The sequence below is a fragment of the Pholis gunnellus genome (assembly GCF_910591455.1).
Source record: "Pholis gunnellus genome assembly, chromosome: 5".
Lineage (NCBI taxonomy): Eukaryota > Metazoa > Chordata > Actinopteri > Perciformes > Pholidae > Pholis > Pholis gunnellus.
The window spans coordinates 7709977-7725788 of NC_136531.1; the positions used below are offsets into that span (position 1 = coordinate 7709977).

Below are 15812 nucleotides of genomic sequence, written 5' to 3' on the forward strand. Positions count from 1 at the left end.
TAACTGAAGTGTATATGTCATTACTGAACTTACAACATTTAGGAATAGATGTACACTTCTGTTGGGTACCGGCTCATGTTGGAATAGAGGGAAATAAAGTTGCACATAAAGTTGCCTAAAGGGTTGATATTTTTAGAAATTTGTTTTGGGAGGTCAGAAGCAAAATCAGTAATTAAAAAAAGGGTAGACATTATAACAAAATTCAGACGTCAGTCAGAGTGAGAAGTGATGGAAGTAAATGTAGAACATTTGATGTTACTTTCTGTAGATTAAGGTTAGGTATACAGGACTCAATGACACGTTATACATCATGAAAAAGACAGAGTCGGATAAATGGGCAAAGTAATAACTTTAGGAAGGGAGTGGAGCATTTATTCATTTCATTTTAGTTTATTTTATTTTAGTGTTTAAATGATAATTGTTCTGAAGTCATGATGTTACACACTCCGGTACAGTAGGTGGCGGCATGCACCTTAAACGTCGGTGTGTAACTGAAAGAAGAAGAAGTGGTCGCAGCAGGAAACTGTAATATTGTCGTTCAGTGTTCGTCTGACTACGTCGAGAGCTGTGTACCTGAACGTGGAGCGAAGTGATTAAGCTGGTGTGAAAAAAACAAATAACGTGAGCTAAGTATTTTTCCCACACCCTCACTCGTCGTCGATTGACAGTGGATTGTGAACCCGAGCTACCATTTTTGCCTTCTTACTGCGTGAGTTGTGTCGTCCGTTAGCCACTTAGCCTCCAAAGCTAATGTGAGCTAGTCAGCGAAGGAAAAGCAGCAGCATTGCTCCTCCCGTCACCAAACGCATTGTGTTGACGAGAACATTTTGATAACAGTTGTGTGGTTTTTTTTAGTCACAACTGTTGTAACCTGCTTATGAAATAATGGGGTCGTCCAAGAAACACAAGGAAAAGAGTCGCGACAAAGACACGGAAGAGCGCCGTCGTGAACACAAGAAACATCGCCACAAGGACCGAGAGAGAGACGCTTCAGACCGGGATGGGACTCGGGATAAAGAGAAACGGAAACGCTCCAGGTCCCGTGAAAGAAGCGGGCGGGACCGGAGCAAAGGTGAAAGGAGCGCCGGCGAGCCACGAGTGAAGAAGGAGAAAGTCGACCTTGGCTACGAAGAAGGCAACAAAGAAGTGGCGCCCCAGTCTGCAAGCGGAGACGCGTCCCTCAGCATCGAGGAGACAAACAAACTCAGAGCCAAGCTGGGTCTGAAGCCTCTGGAATTAAATGAGAACAAGAAGGAGCTGGGCACCAAAGAGGACCCATTGGTGGCGGAGACCATCAACCCTGTTCTCATTAAGAAGCAGAAAGATATGAGAGAGAAGCTTGCAGCTATGAAAGAAAAGCGCATCCAGAACCAGAAACTGGGAAAAGTCAAGACCATAGCAGAGGAAGACTGGCTGGATGACACCGTTGCGTGGGTTGAGAGAAGCCGAAATATGGCAAAAGAAAAGGAACTGGCGGATAAAAGAGCCAAACTCCTGGAAGAGATGGACGAGGAATTTGGTGTCAGCAGTCTGGTGGAGGAGGAGTTTGCACACCGCAAAAAGGATCCGTACACCTCTCGAGATCTAAAGGGACTCAAAGTGCAGCACAAGGTGGATTCCTTCAACGAGGGCCAGACCGTCATCCTCACCCTGCAAGACAAAGGTGTACTCGAGGAGGAGGAAGATGTGCTGGTGAACGTGGGAATGGTGGACAAGGAGAAAGCAGAAAAGAACGTGGAGTTAAAAAAGAAAAAGCCTGAATACAAGCCCTACGAAGAAGACGAGAGTGTGGACGACATGGTTACGGTGAAGCCCCACATTGTGCTGTCGAAATATGACGAGGAAATTGAGGGTGAAAAGAAGAAGAGTTTCCGGTTGAATACGGGGGGCTTTGCCGACGGGGAGCGAGAGCGGGAGATTCAAGCCATGAGAGAGGCTCTACGGGATCAGGCCCAGTCCTTGGAAATGCCCGCTCTCGCCATCGCCTCTGAGTATTACACGCCTCAGGAGATGACTGGCTTCAAAAAGACCAAACACCGTGTGAGGAAAATCAGGAAGAAGGAGAAGCAGACGGCTGCCGACGAGCTTCAGATCGATGACACTCGCAGCACCGATTTTGGCTCCAGGACACGCGGTCGAGGCCGCAAGCAGCTGGGTGAAGACGGCGAGGAGGTTAAGGGGGAGAGCATAATGCTCAGCGATGCCCCCCGAATGTCCGACGACGTTAGGATGGCAGAAATGGAGATGAGTGACGACGAAGGCTTTACTCCTTCTGAGCCAGTTGTATTCGAGGAGGACGAGGCCGAGCAGGAACTGCAGAAACAGCTGGAGAAGCAGAGGAAGCTGAAGCAAAAGCAGCTTCTCAAAGACTCCGGGGAGAAGGTGGCGGAGAAGATTAAAGAGCTCGATAAAGTCGACAGTGAAAATGATCCTGAGCGGAAGAACAACATTGTCTTCAACGCCACCTCAGAGTTTTGCAGAACCCTGGGTGATATCCCAACGTATGGACTGTCAGGCAACAGAGAGGACCAAGAAGACATTATGGACTTTGAGGAGAAGGAAGAGAAAGACGATGCTGGAGATTCAGACTCTGAACTGGACGAGAATATCGGATGGAGCACGGTCAACCTGGACGAAGAGCAGAAACAACCAGATTTTTCTACAGCCTCTGCCACCATCTTGGACGAAGAGCCCATTGTCAGCTCCGGTCTTGCTGCTGCCTTGCATTTGTGCAAGAACAAAGGTCTACTGGACACTGAAATGCAGAAGATATCCCGCGTCAGAGCAACTAAAGGCGCCTTGCCCAACGACAACTACTGCATCGAGGACAAGATGGGCTTCGATGACAAGTACAGTCGCAGAGAAGAGTACAGGGGCTTCACGCAGGATTTCAAGGACAAGGATGGATACAGGCCTGAGGTCAAGATCGAGTATGTGGACGAATCTGGACGGAGGCTCACTCCAAAAGAAGCCTTCCGGCAGCTTTCCCATCGATTCCACGGTAAAGGGTCTGGAAAGATGAAGACTGAGAGGAGGATGAAGAAGCTGGAGGAAGAGGCCCTGCTGAAGAAGATGAGCAGCAGTGATACTCCTCTCGGGACGGTGGCTTTGCTTCAAGAGAAGCAGAAATCTCAGAAAACCCCGTATATTGTGCTTAGTGGGGGTGGGAAAAGTATGAATGCAAATACCATCACCAAATAAGTCTGAGTGAATTATCTTTAACACAAACATACACATTCATTGATACACACACAATGTTTTAAGTAAAGTAAATGCCTACTTCATACAAGCTTTGTTGTTGTAGTAAACAATTGTCCAATAAAATGAACACAAATTAGATGTTTTATTGTTTTCTGTGTCGCTAATGTAGAAGGTGAAGAGCAACTATTTTCAGGATGAAAATATTATTTTAATGAGAAGCTAAATGTGTTTAATGTAACAATTTTAAAGGCCGTTGGTTAGTTTCATGCACATTGCACATTGTGGCCGGTAATAAGTCGCAGATCCAGTAATGAACTAAGAAGTATTTTTCAAAAAGGTTTGAAATGCATTATGTTTCTGATTTTAAATACTAAAAGTAAAGCCAATATAATTCAGCTTTTTTATTTTAACTAAAGTTAAAGTAAATAAACACACAAAATAAAAATTAACACACTGAAAATGCACATCGTGTAATAATCTTTTTAAAACCCAGGTTAATATTTCCACTGCTATGGTCTCATCCTAAAGTTAAAATTATACATTAACACACAATGTGTACGAATTTTTCACAGGAACTGCTTTGAGAAATACATTCAATGTATTTATTGGCCTTTGAATTTAGATACTTAACAGTAGATCAGAGAATATAACTCCACATTATGAATATACATATTTAATATTTAAATTAGAAAGTGTTAAATAGGGTTGATTTTTTTTCTATACTGTATTAGATGATGGCCTTGCAGCTCTTTAACATGACTGGTGTGATAACTTGCAGGGTGTCCTTTTTCAGTTTGATCTAGTTTCTTTAACTGGTATGGCCTCTCAGACCTGTCTGGGAATTTCAACATTACTGTGTAGATCTGGACCTGCTGAAGATAAAAGCATATAGTAACAAAACCACAGATTGAATATGTGAATACTACAGTAGGGACTGTGACTCCCAACAGATGTTTACCTAAGGATCAAAGGATCCACAAATGAGTTAGTCAAGGGAGAAATATATGTATGTGGGTCCCCACATGTTCAGAAGACGTGATCAAAAACAAGTTGTTTAATTAATGAAAGACTTTCAAATCCAGAGGAGAAAATGTACCAACAGTGGCAACAGTACTGCGATAATGCAACATAAATAAAGTAGGTATGGTAAGAAATGAGAACTAAGTAAATAAGCAACAATAAGCAGGTTGAGAAGTGGACACCAGAGTGCATTTCATTATTCATTAATGGACAACCTCATTAAAAAGGGACAGTGGAGCATATAGTGACATGCAGAGAACTACAAACATACAGTTCATTTAAACCTCAATTAAATAAATGGTTACCTGCATGCATGTCTTTTATTGTTTAGCTGTGTCTGACTGATTTATATATATATCACATGCTCTGCATGCTTTTAGGTTTTGTGCCTCTGACATGAATGCTTTTTAGTGTCTAATAATGCAGCATAATCTTGTAACAATGCAGCATAATATTGTCTTTAGTCCATGTTTCTATTTAACATAGTTATCCCTCATTTTATTTGCTTTGTGTGTGTTAAATTTGAGAGCCTCTGTGTTAGTACTTGATAATGTAGTATAAGAGCCTCCTGAATGATGATACTACTTATATTAATATTCTCACTTCTTTCATTTTTTGTGCACAGATTGTAAAGGCTCAATATTGCATAACTTTGTAAATTTAATATTATATTCTATTTTTAGGTTTACTTTGTAACATCTGCCTTGGGACTACAGATGAAAAATAGCCTCTTGGCTAACTGGCGCATTTATAGCAACGTTTTTATTAATGTGCACTGTCCCTTATCAAATAAACCAATAAATACATTTTTTATGAAATATTAAGTTTATTAGATATATATATTTGGTTTTACGAGAGTAAGTTAACTGGACTACTTACATCACTTTAAAAACATGGACATCAATAAAGACTATTCAATACAGAGTATGACCAGAGGGGGCAGTAACGCATGTTATGGCTGCCAACTGCCGTAAATGGAAGAAGAAGAAGAACCTGTAGCAAAGTAGCTGTTGTCCTACGTCCTTAATACATCCATGAAAGTAGTTAGCCAAGCTAACACTGGTGAGCTGACATTGCTTCACCCGACACGACATGCGCAACGTTAACAGCTGAAGTCTCGCACGGTAAAGTAATGTAATTACGTCTTAATGTCCCAGAGACAGCAGAAATGATCGTTAGCATCGTGTACGTGGGACGTGTCAGGCTGGTTTGACAGCTTCCTGTTTGTGTAGCTAGCAGCGAGCTTAGTGACACGGACACTGTTTTAAATAGCTTCGATGTTTGGAAGAGGCTTCTTGTTACTCGAAGTACCTCACACCCGTGTCCTGGCTGTGTTTACGTGACTCCAGTCCGTCATCTCGACGAGGAAACGGTGTGTTTTATAGGACTGTTATCGGTAGGAAGCTGTGTTTTTACGATGCAGTAACGTAAAAAACGTTAGCTAAACAAATTCCACGTTAACGTTGAATCCAAGCTGCTAAACGGTGAAAATGAACCGATAGAAAGCGTTTTAGTATTTATGTGTCGATGTCATGTTTTCACTTTAAATTGAATATCCAGGAAACTTAAGCTGTCATTTACCGAGCTAATGGTAGAGATAAGTGGCCTGTTTGTTAATGTCTAACAAGTTAAATCATCACATCGTTATTCCTTATATGGCTAATGTTTTGTTTAGTTAGTTAATTTAATGTTATTCTATTTTATTGTATATATTGTGCATTTTTATATTTATTTTTTTACTCTGTGTTACTTTGATTGCTTAAATACATTTTTGCTGCTTTTATTTTTCCCCTTGCGGGATGAATAAAGTATCTATCTATTTAATGATAATTTAATTTAGCTTACGTCACAATAGGATGACACAGTGAACTTGTTGAACTTGAAGTTGTTGACATTACCAATATACACTGTGAGGTTGGTGTCTTTAGAACCTGCAGGACTAGTTTGTGCTTACATTTCATGTGGCGCTAGAGCTGGGCGATATATTGATGCTATATCAATATTGTGATATGAGACTCGATATTATAATATCACAATATGGCATGTGTTGTCTTTTCTTGGCTCCAAAGGCTGCCTACAGTAAAGTCATGTGATTTACTGAATTTACGAGATGGTTATATTGTTTTTACCCAATTAGTAATTATGTCCACATTACTGATGTGGACATAAGGTCAACTGAACTTTTCTGATGTATTAAACATTATGTTTAAACTCTAAAGAGAACTAAGGTGAGAGCAGGAAGGTTACTGATATTTAATCCACAGTACTGATGAGTATTTATCCAAAATCTCACTGTGTAAATATTATGTGAAAGCATCAATATCATCGCAATATTGATATCGAAGTATTTGGTCAAAGATATTGTGATATTAGATTTTCTCCATATAGCCCAACCCTAATTTCATGTTCCAAGTGTGCATTAAGCAGGCTGAATAGTAGCAATGTCCGACAGTTAAAAGCAATGTAAATCTTGATTATTTTTTATCCTCAACAGGCCATAACTTCACCCGGTGAAACTACAGTCTGTTGTGATGTCGGAGCCTAAGCCCCCCACTCCAACCCCTGGAGACATGTACAAGGGTTGGCTCTTCAAATGGACGAACTACATTAAAGGTTACCAGAGACGCTGGTTTGTTCTGAGCAATGGACTTTTGTCTTACTACAGGTAAGTTACATGTATACGACTAAAGATGTAATTATATGAACTTGAATTTAAGGGTTTTCCCTGGCTGTTAATTTAGCTTTTAAATTACATTTAAATCAGAAGTGCATTCAAAGTAGTACTTGGATTGCATACTGTATACACAATTTCAAACGTGCTTTACAAGAAATAAAATAGTGACTTCCTAAGACAGGGATCTGTATTTGACTGTCCTTCATTCTGTTGTCTGCAGGACCCAGGCAGAGATGGGTCACACATGCCGAGGCACCATCAACTTGGCCACAGCCAATATCGCCGTGGAGGACTCGTGCAATTTTGTCATTTCCAACGGAGGCGCGCAGACGTACCACTTGAAGGCCAGCTCAGAAGTAGAGCGGCAGCGATGGATCACTGCTCTGGAGCTCGCCAAGGCAAAGGCCGTCCACATGCAGGCTGAATCTGGTGAGAGGGAAAACAAATACGTTGGAGAATGCCGGAGCCGGAATATGAACATGTGTATAGAAAAGTCTGATCAGCTGAAACAACGGCACCTATGTCAGGCAGAAATGTGTGTTTTTGTCTGTGTGTGGGAGAAGTATTTTCTCCTTGTATTTGTTTGGTTTTGGTCACATTCTCTGACCCATTCTCCTCCTCAGATGACTCGGGTGACGACTGTCCCGCAGTGCCCCCCACCTCGGGACAGAGTGGAGGCTGCCGTAACTTAGAAATCCAGTCCACACTCCGCACACTCGGCAGCAAGGTGGAGGACCTCAACACCTGCAATGATCTCATTGTGAAGCATGGGTCTGCCCTCCAAAGGTATCGATTATCAGACTGAGCAGTCTGACTGCTTTAGAAAAAAACAATGTTATCTTTATTCATTTTGTTTGCCTATTTCCTTCATTCCTTGATTCCTTGATTTCACACACAGGTCTTTGTCAGAACTGGAGGGGATTCGTGTCGTAGGAGACATGGGGGAAAAGATGAGACAAGTCACAGAGAGAGCCACACTGTTCAGAATCACCTCTAACGCCATGATTAACGTAAGCTGACCAAGTGTTCATTTGCTGATAAACATTGTTGTTGACTCCCTTTGTCGAAACGTTGCGCTTGTTTTTGCGTGTTCCCCAAGGCGTGTAGAGACTTCCTCTCCCTGGCCCAGAACCACAGTAAGCGCTGGCAGAAGGCCTTGCAGGTTGAACGGGACCAAAGGATACGGCTGGAGGAGACTCTGGAGCAGCTGGCCAAACAGCACAATCACCTGGAAAGAGCTTTCAGAGGAGCTACAGTTCTCCCACCTTCATTCAGCAATCCCGCCTTAGCTAACAAAGGTACGGTTCTCATCCCCAACTGCACTTCTGTCTCAGGACCCTTTAATATTACTCACAGCTCGCTCCTATGTTAACGCAGCTGCGCCAATCAAGTGAGGCCAGTAGAGCCATTTAGTTATTTATTCGTCTTGTCTTCACCTCAGGTGGTGGTCCAGTAAAAGGTGATGCCAGTGACGAGGATGACGACAATGAGTTCTTTGATGCTATGGAGGACCCCGCAGCATTTATCACTGTCCCTGCTGACCCCAAGTATCACAGGTTGTTACCTGCCTGTCTTTTCAAATGTCACAGATTTTGTTTCTTTACATCGACCTCGTTTTTGTTGTTGTTGTTGTTGTTGTTATTTTGCCTCCTTGTGCTCTGCTTTGTTTTAAATATGGCTTCTCTGTCCGTCAGGAGATCTGGCAGCAACATCAGTGGGATCAGCAGTGAGACTGGAATGGACGATCAGTCAGTTAATGTGCGTTAAGTTCGGTTTTTTGCGAGCAAGTTTTGATGTGTTGATTTGTCCTCTCCTCTGCTTGTCAACACGCCACAGTCACTTGACCCGGAAAGCTGTTTTCCTTTTCTTCTTCCAGTTTGATGAACAGTCATTGGTGTCCAACCCAGAGTCGCCACAGCCTCTTGAGCTGGAGCCTGTTAGACAACGACGGACTCGTATCCCCGACAAGCCCAACTATTACCTCAATCTGTGGAGCATCATGAAGAATTGTATTGGAAAGGAGCTCTCAAAGATACCAATGCCTGTAAGAAACACGTACTCATGTTGGTGTCTAAGTGGCCTTTGCTTGTGAGAGTACTCTGAAGTAATCTGACTTCTTCTCTCTGTGACTATGTACCTACTAGGTGAATTTCAATGAGCCCCTCTCAATGCTGCAACGTCTGTCTGAAGACCTGGAGTACTACGAGCTGCTGGATAAGGCTACTAAATGTCAGAGCTCTCTGGAGCAGATGTGTTATGTGGCCGCTTTCACGGTCTCTTCGTACTCCACCACTGTCCACCGCACGGGGAAACCCTTCAATCCTCTGCTGGGAGAAACCTTTGAGCTCGATCGGCTAAAAGATTGTGGCTACCGCTCCCTCTGTGAACAGGTACGTCGGAAGGATGTTTACGCAAGCAAGTTTAATCGTCTTAAAACAAACTCACAATTGTAATGACAAAACACGACTTTACGATCCCTCTTCTCAGGTGAGTCACCACCCACCAGCTGCAGCTCACCATGCCAGCTCTGAAAAGGGCTGGAACCTCAGACAAGAAATTACCCTGGCCAGCAAGTTCAGAGGAAAATATCTCTCCATCATGCCTTTGGGTGAGTGTGTGAAGAGCAAATAAATGATATATTGGGTGAGCGGGGTCTAAGATTATTCCCTCTGTATCCTCAGGTTCTATCCAGTGTTTATTTGACAAGAGCGACAATCACTACTCTTGGAAGAAAGTGACTACAACTGTACACAACATCATTGTTGGAAAGTTATGGATTGACCAGGTACATTTAAACTTGAACCGCATTGTGTCTTTATTGAATGTTTTGCTGGGTGTATCCTTTTTAAGTCCTCAAGAGCAAAACCTTTTGTCTCTTTCCTTCATCCCCTTCTAGTCAGGGGAGATAGATGTGGTGAACCACAAGACAGGAGATCGCTGCCACCTCAAGTTTGCTCCCTACAGTTACTTCTCCAGAGATGTACCAAGAAAGGTGGGCTTTTCTTTAAATTGACGTTTTTTTTATGCTTCTTCACAGGAAGATGCATAATACACCGCCACACAATACTGTCTATAAAATACACAGTTTAAGAAACTGTAAGAATTTAAAATGTCACTGATACCTTTGCCAGAAATGTTGATGTTTTCATCCTGGTTTATCAGTGTAATTGTCTGTTAATTAGAAGGAAATAAAAAAAAAAATAGCTGGTTTATCTCTTGGAAATGATGTGACTAGAGAGGCCTGGGGCTTTTTAGTATGGATCTGGGATTTCCAGTGTTATAAAATATTTAACAATAAATTAAAATTAATATAAATAAAGATTTGTGTGTTATATAAGCTCATCACTTAATGAGGTGTAATGCGACCAAATACAAATGTTCTGCCATAAAGTGTACTTCTAATGACACTGCCATAGAGGTGTTGATTAGATCATATTTTAGCATTGAGGTCATAGTTAGTGATGGTGTTGGACTGCATCATATTGAGGTGTTTCTAATATCCTGTCCCCTCTTGAAAATGGGAAAGACAAACCATTTGAAAGGCCTCTCAATATGATGTAGTCTAGGCACACTAGACTTCCTCTAGCTTTAGACCTCAGTGATAGATATATAATCTAATTAACACATCAACAAACATTATAAACTTTGTGAAAGTAGAATTATTGGCAGAGCTGTAGTATTTCACTGCGTTGAATGTGAATCCCTGTACTGCCTACTGTTGTCTCTGCGATGTAATCCGTGTTTGTGTCTCAGGTAACAGGAGTAGTAACTGATAAGGATGGGAAGGCTCATTACGTGCTATCGGGAACCTGGGATGAGAAGATGGAGTTCTCCAGGATAATGCAGAGCAGTAAAGGCGAGAACGGCACTGAAGGCAAACAGAGGACCGTCTATCAGACCCTCAAAGCCAAAGAGATCTGGCGAAAGAACCCCTTACCGTGAGTTTTGGTGGTATTGAGAAAGTCCAATGTGCTCGTAAACTGATGGAGCGCATAAATTGTCGTGCCTCTAACCTTTTTGTGTTGATGCCTTCACAGAGAGGGAGCAGAGAACATGTACTTCTTCTCCTCCCTGGCCTTGACGCTCAATGAGCCCGAGGAGGGAGTGGCGCCAACAGACTGCAGACGGCGCCCCGACCAGAAGCTAATGGAGGACGGCCGCTGGGATGAGGCGAACGCAGAGAAACAGAGGCTAGAAGAGAAACAGCGCACCGTCCGCCGAGAAAGGGAGAGGGAGGCTGTTAAAGCAGCCAGCTCACCCGAGGAAGGTAAAAAACAAAACAAGATAGGAAATAGCTTAGTTTTGAAGTTGGATTTTGTCTTGTGTTTCTTTCCAATGTTTGTTCTGTCCATTCATCTTTTTTCCACTCCGTCTGTCTTGGAATACCTTGTCTTTGTCTCAACCCTAAGCTGTCACTGAGGATTCAATCAATGATTCACCCTCGAAAAGCAAGTACTCTTCTCTTCGTCTTTTCCCACCCTTTGATCAACGCTATATATATATATATATATATATATATATATATATATATAGAGCGACACATGTACAAGATGTTTGCGTATGTAACGGGAACGTCCTTCGTCATCTTTGAAGTACTTTTACCATCCTTTCATCCGTTTCTGTTCCATTTAGCTGATGCAAGGGAGACTGGCACAGCTGCAAATGAGGGTTTTGATGAAAGCAAGTATCACTTCATTGCGTAACATAATATGTGCTTTTGCGGTGCTATGTGTGGCATCTTAAGGGATCGTTTGGGTGTTTTTGAAGTGGGGGTTGCATGAGTACCGGCACGGGAGCAAAGTGGTGTCCTGCTGAGGACGGGGGCAGCAGCAAAACACCGACGAGCCACCCAAAAGAAAGGTCCACTTATATAAACAACAGTATCGGTGTAAATTCACACTATATTTGGCATATGTTCACTGCTTTATCTTCTCGTCATACAGTCCTTTCGGTCGGGAAACTGATCTATAAGTAAAAGATATTTATGCTCTCTTCAAAGATATTTAGCTGTCATGGTATTTTGCTTAAAATGCTACACACAGCATTTCTAAAATGAACATAAACACGATATTTGTGTGGATTTTGGATACTGAGTTGTAGATTCACATCTTTTTTTTTTTTTGTGCTGGGGTTAAGCTGACAGAGAGGACTCTCATCTCTATATACCTGTTGCATGCAAGTAGCCTCTTTGATTTGATTGGCTGTCTCTCTTTGTGTCAGTCATCTTCAGTTCATACCCAACCTTTTTATGTCTGGACTCTCAAAGATTCATCCTTAATTCTTCTATTTTCAGCCCCTTATGGACCATCACCTCTAAGCAAGTATTCTGATCATGACATAACACATGCTGTGCAATGATCTCGCATTTCAATTTAATTGGATCTCGATTTAAGAAGCCTTCTGTTAACCATTTCCCCTTTTACGTCCAACTTGGTCTCTCTTAGTGGAAGGCAATGAAGGTCTTTATGGAGCTCAAATCAAAAGCAAGTAACATCAGTGTTGCTCTCAATTACCCCCTGTTTTATTTCCTTTTAGATTTGTGTTGGTAGTCTTTAGGGAGCCGTGTAGCTCAATGTAGAATTTGCACAAACCTAGTACTTGAATATTTTAGAGTAGCATCGTGTCTGTCGTTGCTCAGTTTACTGTGGTCCTGGGCATTAGCTGTGAGCCTGATTCTCTCCACAGAGGAGCAAATCAGTGATTTCATCGAGTACTCACCTATAATTTGTCATCTTTTGTTTTCAGTCAACCATCGGCTTAACTTAAGCATGGTGTGTTGTCATGGCTCAGTGGCTTCTAAACCCTCACCTCAGGTCCAGCTGAAGCTTCTTCTTTGTGAAAGATGTTCCTCTGTTATTCCTTTTTTAGGCACTCATCCAGACAACTACACGGCAATGTGGTTCGAGAAGTTGGACGACCCCGTGTCCGGAGAGACCTTGCACGTCTACAAGGGCGGTTACTGGGAGGCAAAGGAACAGGGCGGCTGGGACATGTGCCCTGACCTCTTCTGATGACAGCGGAGTCGGCCTCTCTTCCTCTGTGGTGTACAAAACTTACATCAGCTAAAACGGGGATTCAAGCCTGACATCAACCTGTCTTCAATGTCCGTAGCTTCAACTGACCCCCCCCACACGCGGTCCCCCTTGTCCAGCAGTGATTTGCTCAGGGTTAAGGGCATCTGGACTTCACCCTCAACGTAGATACGATGCACACTGTAGCATTGTTGTTAACATTGCAGCTGATTAGCGTTCAGAATTCCCTCTCACTGCCTCTCAAACACTGATGGTTATCTTAGTCCACTGCTTGGTCTCACTCCAGGGTTCTTTGGCCTTCGAGTTGCAGCTGGCAGCAAGTTATTCTTATAATGTCATTATGCATTTTCTTTAAGAGCACTATTATCAGAAGCATAATTCATCCAGATGACATCTTACAATATACAAGGTTTGCTTGTAGAGAGTCAGCGACTACAGAACATGTAATTTGTGTGTTTGTTTTTGTTGTGCACTCCTGATTAAGCCTTTTGCAATGAACTCATTGAAGCTTCCCCAGCACTGCGGTGAATCAGAGTTTAACGATGTCCAATATTGTTTTATTCCAACACCGTAAAAATTCACGATACCAGTTTCAGACCACATCAAATATGCATAGATGCAAAAGACAGATGAATGCTGTTTCTTAAAGAAGTAAATAATGGCGTATTTGAACTGGTTTAAAATTAGAAGTGTCACAAACACCAAGACATGATACAAAGTTTGCCTTTGAATTGATGGTAGTTTGGGACTCCGGAGGTATACTACATATTAGCCTTCTTTAATCTTTACAATTTAAGTAGTCCATTAAAAAATCTGTTTGTGATTTTCTTTTCTGACATCCTCCCAATTCCCCTGTGAAATACATAAATACACGGTAGCTGTGAAGAGATGTGAGAGTAGCTCCTTATGATTGTACCGCTCCTCATATTTAGGCCTCGTTAAGTCTGGTTTGGTCATTTAAAAAGATATTTGTGTGTCTACACATAAGTCATTACTACATAAACACGCAGTTGCTGTTTTTTAACCTTTCTTTTCACTATATAAGAATAAATTGTACGTTTTTGTTTTTTATTGGGGAAGAATAATTACATTTTTCTATCGTAGCACATTAAGTTGAATAAAATATATGTTCTTTATTTTATATGATACCCTTTTGAATACTATATGAATTAAAATAGTGGTAACAAATGTATAAGTACCAATGGAAATATGAAGTAAAAAAATTACCCATGGCACTATTTTTTTTTTCTTGTATTTTGTCCAACAATTCACTTTAAAGAGTTACTTAAGACTAAATTACATGTACAGTCACTACAGTACACTATACATTGATTTTGTTCCCATTCTAAAGTCGTCCCATCCCATAATTCTGTCCCGTAGAACCTCAAGAGCCGATGAAAAATCTGTGTTTTATGATAAACTATGACCGGAAACGGGACGATCAGGTTATTGAGATTAACAGCTTCATAAGATTTAAATCATGTCGTTTGTGAGATTGACACTAATCATGTTTAAGATAAAGGCCTATTCTGATTCTCCGCCCACGTACACTATTTTCAGCTTTGTATTTTCATACCTGAAGTTTGTGCCCTCACTAACTCTGAGATCAGTGATTTAAATTCTGCTCTCACAGTAAATGCTGAGAGTCTCAAGCTGAGCTGTGTGCTGATTTCTACTGGCGTGATGCTTCTAGTAAATTTGAAGGGAAATGTGAGGCAAGTTTTTTTTGTCTTTCTGGTTTCCCTCAAACGTATCGATAATAGCTTTAATCTTGATGTATTGTAGTCTTCGTGTTTTGCGAGTGTAGTTTTTCTAACGGACAGCAATAAGAGTGCCTCAGTGCGTATATACATGTAGCACAAAATGAAGTGTGTGAAGTGACATTGCTAAAACTGGAAAAACTGAAACCTGTCATTGTATGTGTCTGTGTTGTTGTTTGTCATTGGAATGGAAGGACTGTGTGGTTGATGAAAAATCTAAATTTCATTTTATATTCAAGTGTACTTAAAACACTGAAAATGAAGATCACAAAAAAAAAGGTTATATTTCTGTATAAATATATTAAATAGTAAAGTAATTGTGATATTAACTGGTTGTGTTGATAGAGAATCTAATGGCGGTGATGCACTTTTGCTTTATCTTTTTGTTGCTTTGGTTCATTGTTTACTCAGTACTGGATGTATACTGTGTTACATGAGTCACCCTCTACCAGCTAGGATAGCTTTATTTTAAATGACATTCATTTGTTTGGGTCTGAACCATCACTTCGTTTGATTGACTGTTTCTTCGCACAACATTTAAGTACAGGTTGAAGAGTCTGTGTGAGGAATGTACAGCCTCTATGTCTCTTATATTTCAGATTTGACAGGTTTCCGTCTGTTCTGTCTCTTTCAACATTTGTATAATCTTGATTTTTAGTCGTGGCTCCTAATTTCTGAGGTTTCTACCCTTTTCATCACTTTCAGTGTTTTCCAGCTGAGTTTGTTTTTGGCCTGCACGGTGGAGATGGTCACAATGCCACAGCTTCCCTCGATTAACTCACGGTGTTCTTGCACTAACATACAGTGCATTATGTATCGTGCCCTACTTGATGTTGGCTACTGAAGTGTTGAGCTTGTTTTGACAACTTTTCCTGAGCCATGTTAAGTAATTGCAAACATGTGTACATTGGTTAAAATATACATATGTATTGACTCACTGTTCTACTGAGAGTACTTTTAACCTTTTGTGTCCTTCAATGCAGTTTTTCTTTAGCAGGATTGTGTTAGGGGTTGGCAAAAATAAAGTCTGAATGGAAATGAAGTGCATATCGGTGTTTTTGATTTTCCAAAACAATTCACCACCAACTTAAACTAGTTGGGAAGTGTTTTGAAAAGATTTTGTGA

The 15812-nt window shown here is 41.4% G+C and overlaps 2 protein-coding genes across 5 annotated transcripts; both read left to right on the forward strand.

The window, feature by feature from the left end:
- Positions 1 to 557: 557 nt before the first annotated feature.
- On the forward strand, positions 558 to 3504 carry sart1 (spliceosome associated factor 1, recruiter of U4/U6.U5 tri-snRNP). The gene has a single exon (XM_079159823.1). It carries the CDS (start codon positions 886 to 888, stop codon positions 3199 to 3201), a length of 2316 nt encoding a protein of 771 aa, XP_079015949.1. The 5' UTR covers positions 558 to 885; the 3' UTR covers positions 3202 to 3504.
- A 1705-nt stretch (positions 3505 to 5209) lies between these two features.
- On the forward strand, positions 5210 to 15732 carry LOC306696718 (oxysterol-binding protein 1-like). 4 transcript variants are annotated; one of them, XR_013767109.1, is made up of 17 exons: positions 5210 to 5345; positions 6716 to 6886; positions 7116 to 7324; positions 7519 to 7681; positions 7794 to 7905; positions 7995 to 8193; positions 8337 to 8451; positions 8590 to 8653; positions 8772 to 8939; positions 9040 to 9285; positions 9383 to 9503; positions 9577 to 9680; positions 9792 to 9887; positions 10649 to 10833; positions 10933 to 11162; positions 11305 to 11575; positions 12764 to 12902. XR_013767109.1 is itself a non-coding variant. In XM_079160396.1 (16 exons), exons 2-16 carry the CDS (start codon positions 6753 to 6755, stop codon positions 12904 to 12906), a joined length of 2289 nt encoding a protein of 762 aa, XP_079016522.1. In that variant the 5' UTR covers positions 5210 to 5345; positions 6716 to 6752; the 3' UTR covers positions 12907 to 15732. The 4 variants fall into 4 exon arrangements, 1 of the variants encoding a protein (XP_079016522.1); XR_013767110.1 differs by having other exon boundaries at positions 8593 to 8653; XR_013767111.1 differs by lacking the exon at positions 5210 to 5345 and adding an exon at positions 5469 to 5593.
- The last annotated feature ends 80 nt before the right edge of the window (positions 15733 to 15812 follow it).

Excerpts from the sequence above, each read along its gene's own strand:
- sart1 (XM_079159823.1), top strand. The coding sequence starts at position 886 with ATGGGGTCGTCCAAGAAACACAAGGAAAAGAGTCGCGACAAAGACACG.
- LOC306696718 (XM_079160396.1), top strand. The coding sequence starts at position 6,753 with ATGTCGGAGCCTAAGCCCCCCACTCCAACCCCTGGAGACATGTACAAG. Across the intron at positions 7,906-7,994 it reads CCTCTAACGCCATGATTAAC|GCGTGTAGAGACTTCCTCTC; the intron begins GTAAGCTGACCA and ends GTGTTCCCCAAG. Across the intron at positions 8,194-8,336 it reads TCCCGCCTTAGCTAACAAAG|GTGGTGGTCCAGTAAAAGGT; the intron begins GTACGGTTCTCA and ends TCTTCACCTCAG.